The sequence below is a fragment of the Trametes versicolor genome (assembly GCF_000271585.1).
Source record: "Trametes versicolor FP-101664 SS1 unplaced genomic scaffold TRAVEscaffold_8, whole genome shotgun sequence".
Taxonomy (NCBI): domain Eukaryota; kingdom Fungi; phylum Basidiomycota; class Agaricomycetes; order Polyporales; family Polyporaceae; genus Trametes; species Trametes versicolor.
In genome coordinates this window covers 1,583,383-1,606,013 of record NW_007360328.1, presented here as the reverse complement: position 1 = coordinate 1,606,013, position 22,631 = coordinate 1,583,383, and the positions used below count along the sequence as shown (strand labels likewise).

Genomic DNA, 22,631 nt, shown 5'->3' with positions numbered 1-22,631 from the left:
AGAACGAAGTAAAACGGACGGGAAATGAAGCGGGGGGCGGCGGCACTCGAGCTCATCGTGGGCAACGATGCCGACGGGCGTTTGGGAGAGGGGAGCGCCGGGCGGGGCGGCGGGGGCGCCCGGACATCAGCTGCCGAAGGGGGAGCGCCCTGGGGCGCCGCATCAGCCGACCATGTGGCTGATATCAACGCCCGGACGTTGCCGGAGCCGGGGGTGGGCGCTCTGGACTTGTGTACTGCAGAGGAGGGGGGAGGGAGCTCCTTCTACATAAGGGAAGAGGCGGAATTATTGCTAGATTTATTAGTAGCGGGCGGTATGTGGATGATCAAGTCAAAGAAACCCGAGGTACCCCAGGGGGTGGCTCGGGTTTGATAATCAGTGATGCTGTGATGTTCAGGTGCATGGACGCCCGGTCAGTGGGAAAGAAACTGTATTCCAAGCAGAAAAACTCACAGATGCGTCAGAATGGCTAAGCTATAAGCAGCTTCAAAGGGAAGGCCAAGGATAGTAAGTCGGGAAACCAGGTCGGGTCATCCTTTTGATTTTGCCATACGCGGTTTGCTGAAAGGGTTTCCGGCCCGAGTACGAGCGGGTCATATGTCAGGGCGTCGTCGGTGATACCAGATAGACAAGCAGGAGGCTAAAGCAGGTAAGGCCAGTGCAAGACAAGGTCGCCAGGTTGTAGTCCGTCGATGTTGTTGTTGCAAGACAGCGTCTAGCTTGAGGCCATACATTGCATCGCGCCTCGGACGATTTCTAGCGCGAAAAGTACAAGGTAGCATTCAGTCAATTGCGTGTGTTGCGAGTATGCCGAGTCTTGAGAACATTGCTGCCGAGATTGTCGCCGAGACATGCTTGCGAGCGCCAGTAGCCGACAAGCGAGTCCTCCAGTTGCAAAGCGGGCGGGTCGGGCAGGACGTCGTCGAGAATACAGCGAGTGGCGAAGGTGGGGGTTCAGAAGGATGGGCACGTCGAACCCGCAGGAAGATATATGGTCTCTATCAGGGTCGGACCCAAGTCTTATTGTCCTCCACGCGAGTGGCACGGGCGCTTACCGCTCTATTGTCTTGCCATCGGGAGCACGGATCTCAGTCTGGGTGGCACGCCTACACTTGAGTATCATTGACCTTGCTTTCTGCTGAAGTGTAAGTAACTTAGTGAACGGCTTACGCTACTATATGCGCTCACCGATGGGGTACAAGCAAAACCTGCGCACTGTATGCACATATGATGGCACAACGACGCCGGTAAGTAAACGGAGACGCTGCGACAGATGCGCCGCCTCCTGAGTCCTGACAGCGTGGAACAGTATGTAGTGAATTGGGATCGGCAATTAACAATCATGACTGTCAAGAAGTTGTTTGAATAAGGGGTATACGACTCGGGCTGTCTCTGTGAAGTGAATTCTAGTCAGCGATGCGGTTAGTGTAAGCAAAGAAATACTTACAAGTCGCTCATGTTGGGGGACGTATAGTCCATGGCAAGCGGAAATCACGCTGAGCAGCAAGTAAACAGCAAAGAGAGGGATTCGAGGGAGGACGCGAGGCCATTCGAGGCGCCATGCTGTCTTTTATATGCGTGCGTGCGACCCCGCAGCCGTTCTCTTGGTCCGTCTCCGAAGCCCTGTGCTTCGCGAGAAGTTATAGATACGTCAACGATCGAAGGAGGAGTGGTCGGTTTAGTGAAAGAAGTATACCTGGCTGTCAGCCACCGACGTAGTGGTCGATCTCAAGGGAACGGCTCGGCGAATCATCCCGTCCCGACATTCTTGACACACGCCTGTCGCATTCAAAACGACGTTTTTTGACCCACCTGCTTCTGCTGTAGGCACTAGGGTGTTTAAGACGACCGAGGAAGAGCTGCTCTTGTAGTCACCGGGTACGCTGGTTCTGGTGGTGTTGGGTCTTGACAGCACTTGAGGGCATCGAGAAAGAAGCCGCGGGAGATGAACCGAAAGACACTGGCTCAACGCCATCACGGAGAAGCATCGTAGCACACAGCACGTCACATATGTCAGAACGCCACAGGTCCCTGAACAAGCCTGGACATAGTTGTGGGTGCTTTTGATCGCTCTTGCCTATCCGGGATTCGTCGTGCTTGCAGCTGTCTTGTTCATCATGTATCTGTCACGCGGCATTCAGTCATGCAGACGTATACTCATACCGGTAGTGTCGTATAATTGTCGTTCAGCGTGGACTTGAGGAGTGGCAATGGTATACAATATCTTGTGTATGCGAGATATAAGCACGGTGCCCTGTAAACACAACTCCGATCAGTACCAAGTCCAATGCCGCAAGAGTAATAGAGACCAGAACCAATATTTATTCACTCACCAAAAAGAACCCAACTAATCCCCTCTACGCCCCAACCCAGTTGCGTTCAGCCCCATACCCATGCCCGCCCGGAACTTCTGCGCGAGCCCGCCGAACCTGCCCCCGCCCATCTCCTCCTCTTCAGATTCTTCTTCCTCAGCAGCCTCCCTCGCACGCGAGAATGGCCCGCCAGGAAAGCCTCTCTCTCCGCCATAGCCAGACGCGGACGACCCAGTCATGCCGCCACCATACCCGCCGGGCATTCCGCCGTACCCGCTCGCACCCCCGGGCATACCGCCGTACCCCGGCGCACCGCCAGGCCCATATGCGGCCTGTGCACCGTATGCGCCTCCCATCCCTGGACCAGCACCATATGCGCCGCCCATCCCCGGAGCAGCACCGTACGCGCCTCCCATACCTGCGCCTCCCATCCCTGCACCTCCCACCCCAGCTCCTGCACCTGCGCCGTACATGCCTGCGCCGGCCCTGTAGCCCCCACCAACCATGCCGGGCGCACCCGCACCATATCCACCACCTGCACCTACGCCAGCGTCCCCGCCGCCCGCGCCATAGCCGACGGGCGGACGCTCGAAGCTGGGCGAGCGCCTGCGCCGCGGCCTGTCCGTGTACGAGTCCGAGTATCGTCGTGCGCGTGGTCGATGGTGTGAACGCTCATCTTGGATGATGACGGTCGATCCGGGTTGTTGTGCTTGGCCGCCGCCGGGGAAGGGAACGGCGCCTCCGGGTGCGCCGCCGTAGGCTCCTGCACCTACTCCGTCATACTGTCCTGTGCCAGCACCGTATCCTCCTGCGCCGAGACCGCCGGCGCGATACGCGCCCCCTGGAGGCATACCGCTTGCACCCATTCCACCCGCCGCGCCAAGTCCCATAGCGGCGCCGCCCATTCCGGCTCCGGCTCCCATTCCTGAGCCAGCGCCGGGCACGGGCATTGGACCTGGAGCAAACCCTCTTCCCATTCCACCTCCAGCCATTCCTCCTCCCATTGCGCCCATACCTCCCATACCTCCACCCATGGCACCTCCCATTCCGGCTCCCATCCCAGCCCCCATTCCAGCTCCCATTGCGCTTCCACCCATTCCTCCACCCGCCATCATCCCAGGCATAGGCGAAGGAGACATAGACGGCGAGTACCCGAGTCCTCCGCCTCCGCCTCCCATACCCATTATAGACGACGCCCTGGAGCTCCCCCCACCGATGCCCATCCCGGGACCTCCCAAGCCCCCAGCAGTCATGGTTGGAGGACCGCCAGGAATCCCCAGGTTGCCTGCGCCGAGGTACGGCGAGCCTCCTGAGCGGATGACGGAGGGGACGTGGAACGAGCTTCTGCGAGGTCGGTAGCCGCCGCCGAGCCCTGCGCCGCCGGATGAGAGGGTGCCTGCGCCTCCCCCAGTCCATTCCATCAGCTGCGTAAGGGATTAGCGTTGTGAATACGCGTGTGCGAGGGTATAGGACGCACCCTCTCGGAGAGCACTGTGGCCACTGATGCGGCTGCCTCGGAAGCGGCGCGGAGCCCGAAGGTGTCCATCGGCCGTCCAGCGTATTGCCACAGTCGCGTTGCTGAAGTTGAACGATGAGGATGTGACCTTACAGTACGCCCGCGAGACAAGACTTACTTTCCGCAATAGCCATCCCTACCAATCCTTCTCGCATCCTGAGGGGATCGGAGCCGAGTGGCTCGTGAAGGAAGGAGTTGTGCTTCCACGTGCGATATGCTTCGTACGCCGCGGCTGCTCCGATGTCGACTGGTAGCAGTTGTGTGAGCGGCGACTGTGTATATCAGAATTAACCAATCATGAATGCAATTCTTGTTAGTTGAAAATGTAACTGACCATCCCGCTGTATACTCGTCGATGCCAATACCGAGCTTCACGCCGGCCGAGGCCTACTGAGCCCTGGCTCGCGCGAGACATAACAGAATGGAAAAGAGACCTACAAAGTTGTCAGCCAAAAAGCCGCCATTGTGGAGCAGACTCGACTCACGGATCGGGATTAACAGCATGGGCGGTATAGTAGTCCATCCCGCCCCCTGTAGGCTAGATCAACATGTGCACGCCATTGCAGTTGGCAGTCTGACTTACATGACGACTGGGGTCGGAACGGGGGAGCTGGAGGCGACGCAAACTGGAACTGATTGATTTATGAGCATGCATCCTGCTACAAGATATTGTACAATCAAGATCCGTACCTGCGAAGTGCCCCATCCCGATCCAGAGTTTCTGTAGTAATCGTAGGCCATTCCTCTGATGTCAAGCAAGTCTGGGTGTATATCCTGTAGGTGTCTCCAGACGGGTATCGTGTCAAAACGTAGCACCGGAGAGAAATGAGAGATGCGATATGTGGTGTGCAGAGCGCCGCAGCGCAAGGGCTTTGGCATCTATACCTTTCAGTCCACTGACGTCACTCTCCAGTACCAAAATACCCGCGGCGTTGAACTCCCCTCTGCCATGAGGCAGCCTGGGCTCCGAGTCCACTGGAGAAGGAGATCTGCGAAGACGGTGATCCCGATGCCCGTATAGCGCAAAGAGGGCGCAGCAGCGTCATACAGGGCCGGGCATACCGCATCACAGCTCTTGTCCAGAGCCCCAAATGACAACTTACCTCTCTGGCCGCTGTCGCTCACACACTGTCGTTGTTTTATCTGCACCCTTCAAGTGTCACGCGGCAGAGTGGGAGTAAAGCAAGACTATCTTGTGCATGGGCTCCATGGCGGCGAGTTCAGGTTCGAACAGGTTCGCGTCGACGTGCGGTGCGGCGTACATGGGAATGGCGGTGGGTAGCGCCGAAGTATCACAGCGCGAGATATGCATAACGCTTCGTTCCAAACGAACAGCTCAGAAAGTCTTCTTTGGATTCAGAATCGAGGCCACGCGCTGCGAATGTCGCTGGGAGGATGGATGAGTTCGAGGTCAAGGTGACGGTAGCGCCCGTGGGCGGCGAAGTCTCGGATGACGTTGATGACTAAGTCAACTTCCCTTCTGGGAATATCTACTGAACGCTTTTCGGCGCCTCGTAAGAGCCTCTAGCCTGCTCTTACATCTTCATCGCACTCTCGCAGCTGCTCTTGCCATCCCTATGCTGTATGAAAACTCTTCCGAATTTATAGCTTGAGATATGGACAAGCCACATTCACGACACACGGTGTCTCAATTCTCGAACACTCAGTTCCCATTGAAGGATGACAAGTAACACGATCCCGCCCACATATGTTTCATTGACAACGCGAACGAAAATGGAAGCCCGGGAAGGTATGTATAACTACATCATATTCTTCCAGCAGTTTTCTCAATCTTGCAGGATAATGACTCAACATCTTACAGTACTGCTGCATCTCTGTCGTCCGGCGATCGGCGAAATACTTGCACCTTAATGCTGAGGCCGGGACATACAACGTCTATTTCTCGAGCATCGTCGACAAATGCTAACTGTGTCCATGCGGTACACCACAAAAGAAGGGAATCCTCCCCCCACGGATGATGGTAAACGCGCTTCATGCATTATCGCACCCAGGTTGGAAGTGCGAATGTTGCCCGGAACGATGGTCGCACGCACATTATAAGATTGTTCCAACATCTTGCTAACATCTTCATCCAGCCAGGCATCATCCATAATGGGTGCGGTGTACAGCACTGATGCGCACGGTTTCAAGTTCGGATCCAAGACCATGATTTGACCCGAACACGCCTCTTCCCCCGCCGCCGTTCGGGTATCCTCAGTCACAGCCCCAAAATGGGACTCCTCGAGCATAGCGGGTATAAATGGTGTTCTCGAGTTGTTTCAAACCTCGTTCCCTAGTTCTTACTCTTCTCGTTTAATCCCTTTCGTCTTCGGATTCACTCCCTCTTCGACACTCTCTACTCTTCTAATTCTTATAGCGCACGATGCTCGTCACCACTCTCTTTACTGTCGCTCTCGCAGCCACCTCAACACTCGCCCTTCCTCGTGGCATTCGAGTCCCTCGGGGCCAAGATAGCTGTCAGACCACCATAGGCACCAACGCCTTCGGGACCCTCGGCCCCTTCACAATCGCCGCGATCAACCAGACGGACGACGTCGCAACGAGCACCGGTGTACCCCTTCACCTGAGTCCATCCGTGTCCAGTGCAGGGAACGATTCGCGCTCGCTCGCGGTAAGCAACTCCCATCACGATATTGATGTTCAGGACGCTGCGCTAACGCCCACGTCTGGCTGTAGACGGATGAAACATACCCTAGGGTCGAGTTCCCCGAATTCCGGCTAGTGAATGGTGGGATCGTTGCCGCACAAAACGCCTCTACGGGCCTCGGTGCTGCGGCGACCGACGTCGGCGCAGGCGATGCTTTGAGCTTCGAGGTCTCGCGTGATCCGCTTCCCCCCGCATCCGTCTTCTGTGCTGTGGTGTGTACCACTACAACAGTTGCTTGTGCCGAACTAACCATTTCCACTATAACTTAGGTCGGTACCTCCCCGGCGGGAGGGAACCCCAAGTACCCACTGCTCGCGCTGCACGGCGACACGCATCGTTTCGCGCTCTGCAAGGGACACAGCAGGGAGAACAACATCCCGTTCGACGTCATCGTCTACCAGCCCAGTGCGAACCGATCGGACGAGTACGCTTACGAGAGCTGCTATCCTGTGTTCGTGCAGCTGGTGCCGACCGAGCCGTATTGACCCTCATATCGAGGGCTTCCCGCGGTACAGTAGGTTTGTAGTGGACGTTGCGATACTACGCATGTTAAGGGTCATTATGTTACGAAAGTCAATATACGGTAATATTTATATTCCAGCGGGCTCGCCGATACCTACGTACAAGTACAGAGGGATTACAGGACCGTGCACAGCAAACCAGGTCAGGGGGAAAGGGTATGTTCGTAAACAGCTACAGGAAATACGGAAGGAGAGGCGGGGGATACACAAGAGCGAGGACCAGCGAACGTGTGAGAGGATAAATATCCTTATTACAGGAGCAAACAAGATTCAGAGGCTTGAGAAAGAACAAACATGGACAGCGGAGCTTCACAGCTTGGGGACGATCTTGGCCACGGGAGGGAACACGGCAACAAGGACGCGCGAACTGAAGCGGTACGGCCACAGCACGGCATCCTGGGCGTACTCGTACGCTTGATGGCGGTACGATGGCGTCTTGACCGTGCGCGACGACGCGCTCATGCTGCGGCTCCGACTCCTGCTCCGGCTGCCCTTCCGCGGGTGCTCCTTGTCCGACACGAACGTGCCTTCAGAGTCAGAGTCGTCCGCTTCGGGGATCGTTGCGAGGCGCGGGACAAGGTGCGCGAGATGCTTCTCGCGCTCGGGGCTGTTGAGGCGGTTGAGGAGGATACCGCTGACGTGCACGGTGTTGTGGCCGTGGCCGTTGGCGCCAGGAGACAAGGGAACGCCAGGAGAGGCGGCTTGTTCCTGAGGCTTCGCGAGGCCGAGCAGCCACAAGGCGCGAGGATAGTACAAGACCTTACGCACGAGCGTCCAGAAGTGCTCGCGTGCCTGTGCGAACAAGACCGCCTTCTCCGGGATGCGGAAACCTGCGGCCTCGAGGGCGGCAACGTCCTTCCTCCGGCGCTCCTCCAACTGCACCAGCCCGATCTCGACGGTGGAGAGACGGGTAGACATGGCAGAGCGGGCGGCATCTGCCTTGCGTTCGTTGCGCTTCGACGCGCGCTCGATGTCGCCGAGGACCTCGCTCAGGTCGTCGCACACCTCGCGCAGCTGTTCACCCCGTTTGACGCCCTCGCGCAAGTCATCAAGCTCACGTTCAAGCGCGTCGATACGTTCGAGAGCAAGATCAAGAGTGCGCCGGGTCTCTTCTTGCTCATACGCGAGCGTTTCTTCGGTAGGGGTGTGAAGGGCGTCATGCAGCTCTTGTGTACGCTCGTTGAGACGGTTGACGAGATGCGTCCATGGACGGATGCCAGTAGCCAGGACGAAGAGGGTAGTGCTGAACCAGGAGAGCGCATTGTGGTCCCCGAGCGCAGAGAGCACGTAGCGCAGGAACGCAGCTCCGATGAAGGGAGAGGAAAGGGCGATACAGAGGTAGAAGAGCTCGTGCCGCCTGAGCTCGGTTTCGGCGAGCGCGAGGAGATGCGCTACCTTGTCGTCGTCGTGTTTCTTCGCTGCATGTCGCGGCTGCTGCTTCCGTGGGCGTGCGGAGAGGTAGAGTTGCCACGGGACTAGACATCAATGAGCACTAATAGCAATGCAGGACTCGGGCACATGGACGTACTCTCGACGATCTGGTGCAGGTAGAATATGAGCAGGATGATGAGGAAGAGGTTCTTGATGTGGTCTCCGCCCGTGAGCCAGTTTCCAATCGGGGAGACGAGCGCGACGATGATGGAGAGGTCAAGGTCTGCCCAAGAGCTCGCCTTCTTCGCTGACCTCTGGTGGCTGGTCGACCTGGCGAGAGGTACGGCTCCGAAAGCCTTGCCCTTACCCTTGACATCCCGAGCCGGAGGCGGAGATGGTGACTTAGAACCATTCAGCGCGCTCTCATATTCATCATCGCTCCCCGACACCTCCACCTCGCTCCCGCTCCCCTCGTCCTCGGACTGTGGATGCTGCATGAACGCTGTTGTTTCCCGACGCGAAGGACCCGCTTGTGCTGCGCCGCTCGCCATGGCCAGACGAGCAAGATAAGAGAGAAAGGAGAAGATGCGGGCGAATCACCAGGACGGGAAGCGTTAAGAAGGGCGCGCAGGCGGTGGGAACGCGTGCAGGCCTCGAGGTCGGTCACGTACGCGCAGGGAGGCGCAGGGTCGGGTCGCCAGCCGGTCTGTTTCCACGCTGTGCAGCACCTACGCGAACCGAGCCATTTCCATAGCGTTGGCGGTCGTGGTTGGAGGTCAAAGAACGAGAAGTGTGGAATGCGTGCGTCGCTGCGGTCGGGAGCAGACGCAAGTGCGGAGCGCCCGTATGGCTCGTACAATTGGGCTCGATCAGGCGCGATCGGACTTGCGCTCACACTTGGTTCGCATAACACGATAATTCATATTGAGGGGCGGGATAACTGCTACAGGTTGTATGCTACACGCAGGGGGAATACAGAACCGAGAGAAGGATCGGAGATGTTGTCGCAAGGGAAAGAGTGTCAAAAACCTAGCCTCGGCACGAGACCAAGGCTAGGTTAAACTGGCTATGTGCAGCTAAGAGAAATTAGTGAGACGATAAACCGAAACCACAGAGAGAGAAAGAAACCGGGGTGCGCCTGGTGCGCTACCCCCGGCACCCATCTCCGACGGACGCCTGCTGCACGGTGCTCCATTCACTCCGTTTCCCTCACCACGGTCATATAGATCCCTCCCGAGAGCGCGCCGTCCGAGCCATTACGTCTTGCACGCGAGCTCGTACTCAGACTTCTGGGAAGCACGTCCCTGCTCCGCGCCTTCCGAATGTGCTTCGGCACCGCGAGGCCGGGGCCTGCTGACCCCGACGCGCTGTCCTGGAACGGAGGGGCGTACGGCTCCTCGAGCACAAGGGAGCCGATACTGATCATCGAGGATGCGAAGCTGCCACTGAAGGACGAGACGCTTTCGGGACGCGACGAGGGGGAATGGACATGAACAGTAGGGGAGACAGGCTCGGGGATAGGAGACGGAGGGGACACCGTGATGGGAGTCCTAGGCGAGGGCGTGCGAGGAGATGGGGGGATGGTCGAGGGCGGCTTGGGCCACGGGCCGGATAGGATCGAGGCTGGGCGAGGAACCGCAATCTTTTGTGCCCCTTCTTTCGGAGGGCTCGGTGAACGCGAAGGGGAACGGGCCATAGGGAGGGACGTGCTTCCGTTATACTGCGCCGGGTGGTAAGCAGCAGGGGGGATAGGCGGAAGACCCAAGGCCTCGCGGCCGGTCGGCGATTCGATGTAGGTGAGCGTCGACTGTACGAACGGGTCTTCCGGGTCCGAAACGACGAGGGTGGACCGTGAAGGCGCGTCCGGAATGGTCAGCGGAGCGAGCTTGACCTTGGAGGGAGCGGCGGGGCGCCAGTTGTCCTCCCAGCCCGACTTCATCTCGTACATTGACGTGGGCGAGGAGGGAGTGCTGCAGAGGGTCTGTCCGCTCATGCCTTTCGAGTGCCCGAAGGAATCTTTCGATGTTTGTCGCATAACTGTGCGTCGGAACCAGTGGGGGAGTCCACTGTGCGTCCGTATGCGATCGCCTTGGATGCCGGAGAAAAACGCCAGCGCCGTCATGCAGACGAAGATGAGGGTGCACGCGGGTACGACCCACCATTCCACCTCGACCCTGGTGAGGTCACGATGAGAGGTCGCTGGAATCACGAAAATCTGGGACATTTGGGCGTGCACGTCGTTCCACATTTCCACTGTCCACGCCTGAAGACCGCCGACGTCCGCGAGATACGCCGCCATAGAGAAGATGGTGACGGAGAAAGAGATAACAGCAATGAGTACAGAGATGACCAGGGGGCGGATGAATGTGAGGGCATTGACTTGTGGCGCATCGTGCATGTGGCTGAAGAAAAACAGGCCGCTGTCCAGACGGGCGCGGACAGAAAGGACCGCATACACAAAGGTCGGCATGGAAAGTAGAAGGGGCGGTATCCAGATGAAGATGATCGAAAGGGAGGACGTGTGTATCGAGGCAGTGCAGCCGAAGTCCGTGGAGAGGTCGAATCGGTGCGGTTGCACAATTATGTCTGTCCCGAAAAGTCAGTATCGAGCAGAAGGGCAGTGGCGACTACTTACGGAGGATTATGTAGACTACCGGGAGTATGAAGCACAGCATGAGGTCTGTTGTGAGCGTAGGCGCTTTGCGTATCGTTTCCTGACCTAGAGCGCATCGGCGCAGCTTCAGGACCAATGCAAGCGCGGATCCTGGGAGCGCGAGCTGGACCGCTAAGAGCACTCTGGTCACTATCGAGGATCGTCGGTGAGCAACTCCCAAGCAGTCATGAATCCTTGGAAGCGGGGTATACCTATGTCGCACCACGCGGGGACATGTATAGCGTCGTTTCCTGCCCATACAAGCGTGTTGACGCCGTGGATGACATTGCAGCAGAGGAGCCAAGCCGCCAGCGACAGGACAGGGATATTTCGCGATGAGGCAAAAACGGGCGCCACAAGGACCAGCGCGGCGACGCAGAGGAACGAAATAGCAGGGAGCTCGGCGCGCATCTTCTAGTAGATGGCGCGCGGCAGGCAGGGCGGTATATCACAGGGAAGCGCGAGCCTGAGCCGCAGGCGAGGGAAGGAACGACGAGGCGGGTTTAGAGTGTTATGAGAGAGAGGACGGGGTATATTCGTGGTCGGCGAGGGAAGGCACTGCCTGGTAGAGAGAGCGTCCATTTTGACCGAGGGAAAGGCACGAAGCTCGTGCTCCGAGAAGTGTCGGCGTCGGGTAGAGAACAAGGATGAACATCCCGAGCACAACATGAATGCGACCGGGCCGCCTCGAGCAGGCAGTGAGGCGCGAGGAAGGGCTTCTAGTCTGTCGTAGGCCAGCGTCGTGACGTGAGGGGCGGGCTGAGTCGGAGGGAAAACATAAGTGAAGGTCCGAAAGTGGACAGGCGTTTGATAGCACCGGAAACGGCAGCCTGTATGCACTGCACCAAAATGGAAAGTCCTGTAGAACAACGCGTCAGCGTGAGAGCAACAGTGCACACGTCTGGCAAGGGCCGGTATGTACAAGCAGTGCCTCGAGCACGCACTGGCACGCTTTACTCGCCCTGGAGGGAAAGTTGAAAGAGAGGGGTCTCGGCACCATGGATGCATAACATGACGGGAGTTATACCTTCATCGATTGGCTTATGAGTGCCTCCCAGCGATGCAAGGAGGGCCTCCAGTTGATCATGGACATTCATGCCGAGCTATAACGCACTGGCGTTCCGTTTGGGTGCCCTCCCGTGAACATCGATCGGTTTATGACGCTTGTGGAGTCCGACACAATGTGATTGCACCGGGAGCCGTATGCTTACACTGAGATGTGTTCACTACATCCCCGACATCTGTGATTAGGGCTTCATTGGATTGGTATGTGCTGGCTGTCGCCGAGTTGAAAAGTCGGATATCCTCATTTTGGGTGCGCGAGGCTTGCTTTACGTCGGCGTTTCTGTCCTATACCTGCAGGAGAGGGTACGGTAGCCTGTGAGTATTTATCTTCTAATATGCGGCTTTGACGTCGTCAGCAGCGTCGTTTGCGTAACGATACGCGTCGTAAATCTCGCGGAGGTGTAAGCGAATGGCGGTTGGGATGAAAGAAGAGCGTGGGAGTAAATGTGCGCTACAGCGCCACGAGGCTACTTGACGCTTTTGAAGAGTCCCAGCTGCTGGCAGCAGCGTTCCATCCCTGACTACGCGATTCCTTTCCTGCCTATATGCGCGGCGCAGCCGCCGTAGACGTTGCATGTACTCGTGAGGGCCAAATCAGAACCTTGCATTATCACTCAGGCTGTAGACGGCTGTAAAGCACTACTACTTGCACATATAGATCAAAAAAAAGACTACGCGATTCCGGATACTAAAGTACTTTCCAGACTTTGCTGTCCTAGAAAAACTTTCCTTCGCCACCGTTATATAACTTAGATACTGATGCGCGATACATCTGCCATAATGTTCGAAAAGTGTGAGGCTGCGCGACAAGAAATAATTTAACTACTTACAATTTGGCAGTAGAGAAACCTACAAGCCACTCCGCTGTAGAGAGCCGGTGTCAACAATGTGCAGGTTCCAGTAAAGCTATTGTGTAATACCTAATGCTAGTTGAATCATCGAGTGCGGACTTAGGTGCTTGGAACGACTGCCGGTGGTCGCACCCACTGGGGGGCTCACCCATTCTCCACTCAAGTCGTACTTGATGTTTTAGCTCCCCGGGCCAGCACATTACGGTAGAGAAGGTCGGAGAGCGAAAACTTATGATTCTGAAACACAGACCTAGCCCCGGGAAGGGTTGGAAGAACGCATCTGACTCTCAATCGCGGTAGCAAACTCCTACGAATCACAAGTGCGAGTTGTTCGGCCCGATGCTTCTCCGTTCCATGCTTATGTTTGTGTCGGTGACGACAGCACGCCTTCCGGGTGCTGTGAAGCACACTAGGCCTGATTGGAAGAACAATCAATTTCAGCAAACGAGCCAGTTTTGGGAAAGTACCGCAAACTCACTTGGCCATGACCTTCGCGGATCGCTGATGCGGCACATAGAACAAGCCTGTCGCTCTCGGCGTGGTACGACCGCAAGCCTCTGTACCATTTCATGAGAAATGAGTGTCTGATTCCGGCCACCATCAGGGACATGCGCGCCCTTGTTACTCGTGCCTGCTCGACCAGATTGCCAGGGCGGTCCCTGCCCGGTCTCCTGCTGAGATTACACTTACCACGCGCCTTGCGCGCGGCACAGGAAATGGATGCACAAATCTAACACACTGAAGACCACATACCTGGACATGAGGGAGCGAATATTGTCAGATTGACATAATACAGTGCGATTGCGAATCGACGAAGATCATACCCAAAGAGTGCTTCTGCGGATCGAGGGCTGTGGAAGAGCACTCGGAATCAGTGCCGATGTCTCGTCCACGGTCCATGCCAGCGAGAGGTAAGGCGCTCCGGTACATCGTGGCGCCCAAAGGGGGATAGTGATTGGAGCGTCATCAGCAAAAAGGTATTTCGTACGCAATAGATTGTAAGGGGCAAAAATGGAATGCAATTGAGCCAATTTCATGGCAGATGGGAAGCAAGATTGTAATGGATTGTCGCATGAAGGTCCTCCTTTCCAAGTGCGAGAATTTATCGCAATGGTACAAGGAAAGTCCCAAATTTACAGAATATATATGCCACATTGGGGGTAATTCTGCCTGTTCTGAGAGGATGTGCGACATTGCCAGGTCTAAAATCGTGGCCGAGCTACCTATGTGCGAAATCGAGCGAATCCAGACTATCCGTGGACCAGCTCGCAGAGGGTGACCGGTCAATAGTACTCGGGGTGGACGATATGGACTAAAGCTTGTATTAAAAACACTGGCAACGTAATACATTGGGGCACGAGCACATGAATATGTTTAGATAGACGAGGGAACCTGTATAAGGGAATGCAGAACGAGCAGAGAGAAATATCAGCAGTGGTGTCGGAGGGATAGTTGGCCGAGGGCGAGGGGACAGCACAAGCATCCGGTCTGCCAGAGAGCACCAAGAACTCCAAGGGTGTCAGACATCAAGAGGGGCGAGAGAGCACTCTGCACATGAGCTTCAGAGAGTGAGTCGAGTCGGACCCAAGAAGCCTAGCGAGAACACAAAGCAAGTTCAGGAGCAACGAGCGTAGGACTCCAGGAGTGGCCTGAGTGAGAGTGCAGAAGTCGGCAGCAAGAGCGCAAGACGCTAGCACCGTAGTTTGAGGCGAGAGGGAGCGGACGGGGAGTGAAGCAACAAGTTGACTCGACTCGCGATCGAGTGGAGGCCTTTTAAGCGGGCTCGCGCGACGCGCGTACGTGGGCCCATGCGCTCGGTGATCTATAAAGCAGCAGGCGGGGCACCGGACAGTGCCGTGATTGATGCTAGAGCGGGCGAGGGTGCAATTGTAGAGAGAAAGCAAGTAGCAAGAGGCGCGCCACCGGTATCAGGGCGTGCGGATCGCGGACAAAGCAATTATCAAGCGCGGAGCGCCTCTGAGCGTCGGTCTGCCTTTCAGTAACCCGGTGTACACCGTGTACGTAGTGCGCCTGTATGATTGTAATGCATGCCAATTTCCGGGATAATAGAGATCAAACAACAGTACTCTTGCTACATTGGAACCCCTTGCGTTCCCGCCCAAGGCCTTGCCCGAAAGGTGTTTCTCACGGAATGGCGCCAATCCTCAGCCCACCAAATGACTTTTTGCTGATGGTCATCGTTCCTATGCATGGGTGGGTTTGCAAATTATACGTCGAGCTGGCGGCGACTGACCTCGGGCCACGCGGTCGTGGAGGTGGGGCACGTCCGCGATCGACCGTTTGATAGCGACTGCATGTCAGGATGGATACAAAAGATTTACGAGCGCACGAACCGCATGTTTGTGGTCTGAGAAGGTCGATCGAGTCGGAAGCATCCGCCTCGGGGCGAATATGGGATCGTGTATCCCAGTTGAGAGCTATCAAGTCACAGTGTACACTCATCTAGTGTTTATACTAACAACCAAGGGTCATAGTGAGATGTTCTGGCCGAAAATCCTACTCCAAGAGTGACGTACATGATCACAAGCTGGCTGAGTACTCCTTGCGCGACTTACGGGCGCATCGTTGCCTTGGACACGATATCAACGCCCAGCAAGAAGTCTACGTGAGTATGTCGTATTTGTTGCCTATTGCTACGCTCCTAGAGCGCGCACAACGCCAGAAAAACATAGGATGGCCGCGGCAAGTTCGGGAGAAGCAACTAGGCGGAGACAACAGACATATCCAAAACAACGTTAACGCCACGTGTTGGCCCTACTTATTCCGATCGTCGATCACAGTCGCGCGCCTAACTCAACCTCTTGCCTTTTCAATCGCGTCCAGCCCTGTAGGCCGTCCTTTGTCAACCCCGCTTTCCCCTTCCGCTGTTTAATGCACACGCCACTGTGGGCGCACTAGGAACCTACAGGAACATATAAAATGGTCCGCCAAACCGCCATATGCACCACAGCTCCGCTCAACTCTGGGTTTCCTCAGCCGCTCAACTACCCATCTCGTCGTTAAACTAGGCTCGCAAACCAACCCAACCTCACGTCCGGTGGCGGAAGAATACTCTCATTCTATATCAAGTCGACCAAGCTTGTCGCCAAGGTAAGATCCTTCATCTAGGCTTGTCGGTGCGCACACGAGCCATCGGGATACTCTCCCAGTTGCGACTGCGGCTGGGGTATGTATATCGATGATCAGCTTCGTCTTTGTCCATTCTATCTCTTCCAGAAAAAAGTTTGCGCATCTGCCCCAGCTATGAGGTCTAGCAGGGGTGGGGGCGCCGCAACACATCTACACAGAGTTTCCGTCGGCCTGCATGGATAATCGCGTCTCAAGGCCATTTTCTCAGCGTTACCTTGGACCACCGTGACGACCTTTCCCACATCCACGGTCTCAACATTTGGGGGGTAGTAAGAGGCTGAGATGAGACATAGCTCGGATATGAGCCGAAGAGACCGCCGACTCCGACTATGTGCTTACGCGGTCAATCTGGTGGGTCAATGTTCACACTGGCCCTGGATGTGCCGCTCGGGCAAGGCTCTCGTCGGAGACCGGTTGGCATCTACCCGGATGCGCCCCGAGTATATCGCGCCGGATTGACCGTGTAGCTGGAGCAGTCCACCGTTACCCAAGTGTCGCCTGTGGATTGCAGATTCGTGATTTGACGTAGTGTGACTTTGCGTGCTGCTTAAGTTCTAAATGACCAGCTGGTGTACAATCAAATATCTATTCAGCAATATTCTCCGCCCCTAGAAAGTTACGGGAAATCCAGACTGACGGAAGACTTTTGCCCACATCGGAAAGGATCCGTCGAGAAGGGAAACAAAGGATTTCCATTCACTCCCTTGTTTAAGGCTTCTCCCAACCTTTTCCGTCTCTAGGACTTGGCTGGGAAAAGCCTGACTTCTACATCCGCGCCTTCTCTCGTGCACTTGGCACTAAAACGCCCACGACCGCTCAGTTTCTTAACGGTGATGACGATAGCCATTATATCCTATTCTATTGGAGTTATCATTTCCATACCGGCGCCGAGTATCAACCTGCGCTTCACAACGTCTTCGATATAGTTGATACAGCATACGGACAGTAGTGTTAACGGCTACGTATACAGGATGTCTGCCGCGAGACCCGCGGCCGTCATGAACGCGGCCTTCCTGAGGGCCGTCAAGGAGGACGATGCTCGCCGCCGCTGGCCGACCTCCCCGCTGGCCTTCCGAGACGCCGACGAAGTCCTCGCCTTCGCTAGATCGCTCCTCGCCAGAGATCGCCGCGATCCCCTCTCCGATATTCCAGGCCATCTTCTGCTAGGCCAACAGATCTCAACGCGCGATCCCCCTCTTTCCCCCGAAGAAGCCATGGTGTTGTGGCGTATGCTGCGTCGCTTCACTCACCTGGAAACCCTCGATCTCGAAGACGGCGACGGTATCCTGAAGGATATTCCGACCGATGCACTTCGCGCCGCTCCACTCTCGCTCCCAAAGCTCGAGTACCTTTCGTACACCATGCTGTACGCAGTCGAATACTGCAACACGTTCCTCGCTTCTCTGCGCGACGCACCACTCAACACGGTGGCGCTCTACTACCCGGAGTACATCGACGAAGAGGAGACTCATCTACCCGACCTTGTCCTGCTGCTATCCCACCCGTGTCTCGCAAATCTGGTATCTCTCGAGGTGGAGCATTTGAGGTTCGAGTACCTTGCGCTCCCCTCCAGAGGTCCGGCCCCGCGGTTCCCGAACTTGGATCGTCTCGCGCTGGAGATCACATTGGACGATGAAACCCCACGGAGGGGCATTCTCGGGTTCCTCCTCACGCTATTCCCCCATATCACCTCATTGACGGTCGCGGTACGCGATGTGCGATCTGTTACGCGCCAGCCACAGCCCTCAGCCCTCGAAGCAGTGCACAGCGAGAACGCCGCGGCGCGTGCAGCTGCGCGACGCACCCTCAATCTCGCAGACATATCCGCCAGCCTCCTCGACATCTTCCTCCTCGGCCTGCCTTGCCCTGACGACGAGATGGACATCACAGGGGTCGACCTGTGGACGGCGGATCGCGCGCAGAACCTGATGGACAGACTGTTCGCCGGTGGCGCGCCCCACAGACTGTCGGTCGCGTTCACGGAGGCAGTCGATGCGCCTCAGCAAGCACTGCACATATTCTTGAGCCACCTCCGAACGTACTGGAACGCGTATCCGCACAGCGGCGTTCCGCAAGATATCAAGCTGGACATCCGCATCAATCACCGCGAGGGCCTCCAGATGCTCCTGGTAAGCCTTCTTTCGTATCCAGCCATGTCTGATCATTGACGCGTTCACGTCATGTAGGCCTACACGCTCGACCTGGCCCGGAACAGCTTCCGCCTCGAGTACTACACGGTGAACATCCGCCTCAAGTGCGGGGCGCACCACCCGCGCTCGCGGCGGTACAGCGACAGCTCGGCGGACAGCGACGAGGGCCCGGCGGGGCTGACGCGATGCGCGGAGGCGCACATGTTCTTCGTGCACGCGCAGCAACTCGTGAACCCGCACCTGGGCATGCTAGCGGCGGCGGGCCTGCGGTGGTACTGCATCAACGTGTCGAGCTACTGCGACGCCAACTGGCGGGTGGTTGCGCGGAGCACGGGCACGACGCAGAGCAGGGTCATGGACTGGCTGGGCAGGACGGAGTAGGTGACCACTGGGGGTGATGCGAACAGATGTAAGATGTGAGTGCTTGAGTCCATGCAGTGATTGCTTGTATCCGTTTTGTTATCGAGTTGAAATGTTTGTTGTGCTGCATGTAGCTATGGAAGACCCGGCAGGTAATCCGAAATGATTAGAACAGTTGTGTACTTTGGCGCAGGCACTGGATATACACCAGGCGTAATTGGACACGGGGCATAATAAGGTGAGCTTCTCCCACTGGTACGACCCCATTACTTCGCTGACTTCGTTGCGATATTACTAGTATGCCTGCTGATGATGCGCATGGCTGGCTGCATGAAGGTCGCATCGTGCACCCACGCATATCCCACATAGTATGCAGCTGGGTTGCTGGACGGTCCATGCACTCAGTGAAGTTGCCGCACGGCTTTCCTCAAGCACACCCCAGGAGGCAGACTGCCGCTTCCATACGCCACCGTGGCGAGCGCGCCAGGTACGTTCTACGGCCTTGCGGAGGATAAGACATGTAGCGAACAGAACTCATTAGCCTTACTGTCGAGTACACATCTCCGTTGGGCGCGAAGAGGAGCGGCGGCGGTGCGAATGAGTGGGTGCGCTTATGGGCGCACCCAAACGATCGACGGTTGGTGTCCACAAACACCCCTGATGATGTTAATCGATCACTTGACAGCTCTAGAGCGAGCTGCAACCTTTCGCGGTGCATGTCACGAACGCAGGGAGTTTCGTTTGCCGGGGTGGTCTTCAGCTTCAGCCGGCGCGTACTCCCCGAGTCACGAAGATCAGGCCTTGCGCGCGCCTGAACTGCGCGATTGAGCAGAACTGCGCTATGTACGGTATTGCTCAATTGAGCTACACGGAACTTGGGCGGCGACTGTCACTATCGCCCCTCCATGAAGTCCACACCACGCATCGAGGCGACGATCTTCAATATGTATATCCAACTACAGCCAAGTGAGTCGGAAAAACGCATCCTCTACCATCCCCCAGCAATTCCCGGGCCCGATACACAAAAGAGGAGATGATTTGTCAACGAGGCGGTTGCTACGAATACACGAGGGAGGCGATGGTATTGGGTTCCACATACACACCCTTTACACGCGTACGTGAACTCGAGTCAGCCTAGACCGTATCGGAAGGTCTCAGCACGATACTAGCCGCTATGCTAAAGCTGTCTTGGCGACAGGCCGGAAACAAACCACGCGTGGCTTTGCGCCAACAATCGTCGGTCACCACAACGGGTTTTACTCGCCTCCGCGGCTCCTCCTGCCTGTTCAATCGTTTTCGCCAGCTCAGCTGTTGTCCTGATTGTCCTCTCTCGCAGATGCTCTCCTTCCTGATCCATATGGCCTCCTGCCCTTCCTGCCTGTTCAATCGCTCTCCAGTCTCACTCCTGAGGGGCTCATAAGCGTGCACCTGTCGTCACTCCATCTGCGACATGATGCACATGCGACTTCGTCACGCCGGGGAGCGTATAAAATGGAGGGCTGTCTCGACATCTGGACCTCATCGGCTCAGCCCAATTCAACGTCTCGACCCTCACACATCTTTTGTACACCAGCCCGGCAACGCCGCCGCCCAGCCCTCGATACCCATCGAACTAGCAATCACGCCTCTTGAAGTCCCAGGTATGTCTACGCGCTCTACATGATTCAGATGACATCGCTGACAGCCACGTACCATAGAATGTTTGCCGCGGTACTCAATCGTCGCTGCCTCCCTGCGACTTTACCACCAACATGGACACTCTCACGCTGGAGGACTACGTGGAGCCTGTGACGCTTAATTCGATCCCTCAGGCTGATTTCGACTCCCGGACCATTCGTCTCTCGCTCCCTCAGCTCAGGAACCTCACATACATCATGCGATATGCTCCCAACCATTGCAATATGCTCCTCGCTACGCTGCCGACCGCGTCGCTCGGCGTACTCACCCTATGTTACCCCGAATACATCCCCAGATCGGAGGAGGCGCACCCGTTCGACCACGACCTCGCTCTGTTGCTCTCTCATCCCTGCCTCACCAAATTGGAATCGCTCGCGGTGGAGAATCTAAGGTTCCAGTACCTTACGCTCCTCTACAGAGCTCCGGTCCTGCGGTTCCAGAACATCAATGAGCTCGCGCTGACAATCATACTGGACTCCGACGAAACACAGCCAACGGCCATCCTCGAATTCCTTGTTTTATTCCCCTATGTCAAATCATTGTCGATCACCCTTCGACTAGAACAGTCCCTTACTCTCGACCTGCTGGTGAGCCCTCTCGATGATTCACCCCGTCTACCCGGCTCATGCGATTGCGCGATACAGCCCGACGCCCTTAAGCTGATCGAGGGCAGGCCCGGCCTCGCACGATATGTGCTTGGCATTCACCTCAGATGTGAGATTCACCATCTGGACCCGCATCCATTCAGCGACAACGGGGAGGCGATATACGAGGTTCCGGCTGGCCCGACGCGTTGCACGGAGGCGCACATGTTTTTCGAGCGGGCGTGGCACCTCGTAAACCAGTACTTCGGCGTGCCGGTTAACGCGAGCTTGGAAGAGTACTCCACCAGGGTGTCGAGCTACTGCGATGCGGACGGGCAGACGCTAGTGTTAGCAGAGCACTCGGATCTGCTGTGAATCAAGGCTCGAGCTGGTTATGCCGGACATACGTAGATCGGCGAAGTCGGCGTGGGATGTGAGTGCTCGAGACTGTATAATGATTGCCTGCGTTTATCTCAGACACCGAACTGAATTGCCCGGGGAAGTCCCGGCATATATTCTGAATATTTTAAGAGAAATTTAGTATGTTGAGAGGCGTGCAGCCCTGGCCCGAGGCCGCCTTCAACGTACGTTCAACAGCCGCGACTTATTTGCCTCCGTGCTACTCTGATCACTTGAGAACATCTGACCCACTGGGAGACAATCCTCCGCCGGAGTCCGCCAGACTGTGATGGCAGACTCACGTGAGCGATAATCAGGGAGATAACAGGAGACACCTACCTTTTGAGGCAGGTAAGTCGAGATAAACCCGTAATCAAGCGCCCTCCTACCGGGCGCTACTGAACTCATTATGGGCGGTGGAAATGAAAGTAAATAATAATAAGAGAGATTCTGCACGCGCGCGCCAGTACATAATCCTCTCCTAAACGTCTATAAAGGTGAGCGCAGTGTGTGCGTTGCTCGCGCGAAGTCGTGCGAGGTATACGAGGTAATTGCGACCTCACAGCGCGCGGCGCGCGAGGCGCGACTTCGTGCGCAATGCGCGCGCGCCCCCAAGCATTGTTATCGCGCGCGCGTCCCTAAAAAACTGCTTCAGAACCATGTAAAAAGTATTCTCACTCTCAAATAGAAGCTGTACAAGTGTGAGGGTGGTTATAACATCCCTCAAGTTAATGAGATCAGTAGTAAGGTCTTACTCCTCCTAGTACCTCTCTATGGCTTCAAACTTGTCCCAAATATTATAAAGACGTACATAAACATCATAATATGAGATTGCGAGCACCACTGTGCTTTTTTTACGAAGTCTAACTAGCCAGGAGTAGATACTACAGTGTTCTCGCCAGGAGTATGAACGCGAGGCGCCCAGTGGAGGTATTACTATATCAGGGCGTTTACGGCGCTTACATTACTATCTGGCTACCAGTATATAGGAGGCGCCGAGGGCCGGCTGCCAGAGTCTGCCGGAAAGTCGCAGTCCCAGCGGGTCGGATGGTTTGGATCACTTCGAGCGCCGTGACTTCGGCGGGCACATTCACACCGGGAACGCTTCAGTCCGTTGTGAGTAGGAGCGCTCGTAGTACATAACATAGCCTCATGGTGCCGGCCACGACTCGCGAGCCAAATTTAAAAGCTGGGTCCATGCGAAACGGGCGCTAAGTTCGCGTAGGAAGACGTATAAGCGCCCGCTGCGTTTCATTGTGCTCTGTTTTCGCGCCTCGTTCTTCGCCAAACAGCTTTTGTCCGCTGCCTTCATTGTCCGCTGTCCAGTCTCATCATAAGATATGGTGGTCTCGCG

The 22,631-nt window shown here is 56.3% G+C and overlaps 6 protein-coding genes across 6 annotated transcripts; 3 read left to right on the top strand and 3 right to left on the bottom strand.

The window, feature by feature from the left end:
- Nucleotides 1-2,347: 2,347 nt before the first annotated feature.
- Nucleotides 2,348-4,569, bottom strand: TRAVEDRAFT_21803 (uncharacterized protein; the record flags this gene model as incomplete). The annotated part of the gene is made up of 7 exons (XM_008041845.1): nucleotides 2,348-3,736; nucleotides 3,790-3,890; nucleotides 3,947-4,100; nucleotides 4,163-4,262; nucleotides 4,314-4,359; nucleotides 4,412-4,460; nucleotides 4,519-4,569. The coding sequence occupies 7 exons, from the start codon at nucleotides 4,567-4,569 to the stop codon at nucleotides 2,348-2,350; spliced, it is 1,890 nt and encodes a 629-aa protein (XP_008040036.1).
- Nucleotides 4,570-6,211: 1,642 nt separating this feature from the next.
- Nucleotides 6,212-6,981, top strand: TRAVEDRAFT_21802 (uncharacterized protein; the record flags this gene model as incomplete). The annotated part of the gene is made up of 3 exons (XM_008041844.1): nucleotides 6,212-6,460; nucleotides 6,526-6,708; nucleotides 6,766-6,981. 3 exons carry the CDS (start codon nucleotides 6,212-6,214, stop codon nucleotides 6,979-6,981), a joined length of 648 nt encoding a protein of 215 aa, XP_008040035.1.
- A 345-nt stretch (nucleotides 6,982-7,326) lies between these two features.
- On the bottom strand, nucleotides 7,327-8,885 carry TRAVEDRAFT_127805 (uncharacterized protein; the record flags this gene model as incomplete). Its single annotated transcript, XM_008042468.1, has 2 exons — nucleotides 7,327-8,492; nucleotides 8,546-8,885. 2 exons carry the CDS (start codon nucleotides 8,883-8,885, stop codon nucleotides 7,327-7,329), a joined length of 1,506 nt encoding a protein of 501 aa, XP_008040659.1.
- Nucleotides 8,886-9,319: 434 nt separating this feature from the next.
- TRAVEDRAFT_73179 (STE3-domain-containing protein) lies at nucleotides 9,320-11,540 on the bottom strand. Its single transcript, XM_008042467.1, has 3 exons — nucleotides 11,254-11,540; nucleotides 11,024-11,191; nucleotides 9,320-10,974 (listed from the first exon to the last, which is right to left on the bottom strand). Exons 1-3 carry the CDS (start codon nucleotides 11,450-11,452, stop codon nucleotides 9,584-9,586), a joined length of 1,758 nt encoding a protein of 585 aa, XP_008040658.1. The 5' UTR covers nucleotides 11,453-11,540; the 3' UTR covers nucleotides 9,320-9,583.
- Nucleotides 11,541-17,078: 5,538 nt separating this feature from the next.
- On the top strand, nucleotides 17,079-18,638 carry TRAVEDRAFT_21800 (uncharacterized protein; the record flags this gene model as incomplete). Its single annotated transcript, XM_008041843.1, has 2 exons — nucleotides 17,079-18,236; nucleotides 18,294-18,638. The coding sequence occupies 2 exons, from the start codon at nucleotides 17,079-17,081 to the stop codon at nucleotides 18,636-18,638; spliced, it is 1,503 nt and encodes a 500-aa protein (XP_008040034.1).
- Nucleotides 18,639-20,368: 1,730 nt separating this feature from the next.
- On the top strand, nucleotides 20,369-21,253 carry TRAVEDRAFT_49564 (uncharacterized protein; the record flags this gene model as incomplete). The annotated part of the gene is made up of 2 exons (XM_008042092.1): nucleotides 20,369-20,881; nucleotides 20,939-21,253. 2 exons carry the CDS (start codon nucleotides 20,369-20,371, stop codon nucleotides 21,251-21,253), a joined length of 828 nt encoding a protein of 275 aa, XP_008040283.1.
- Nucleotides 21,254-22,631: the final 1,378 nt, after the last annotated feature.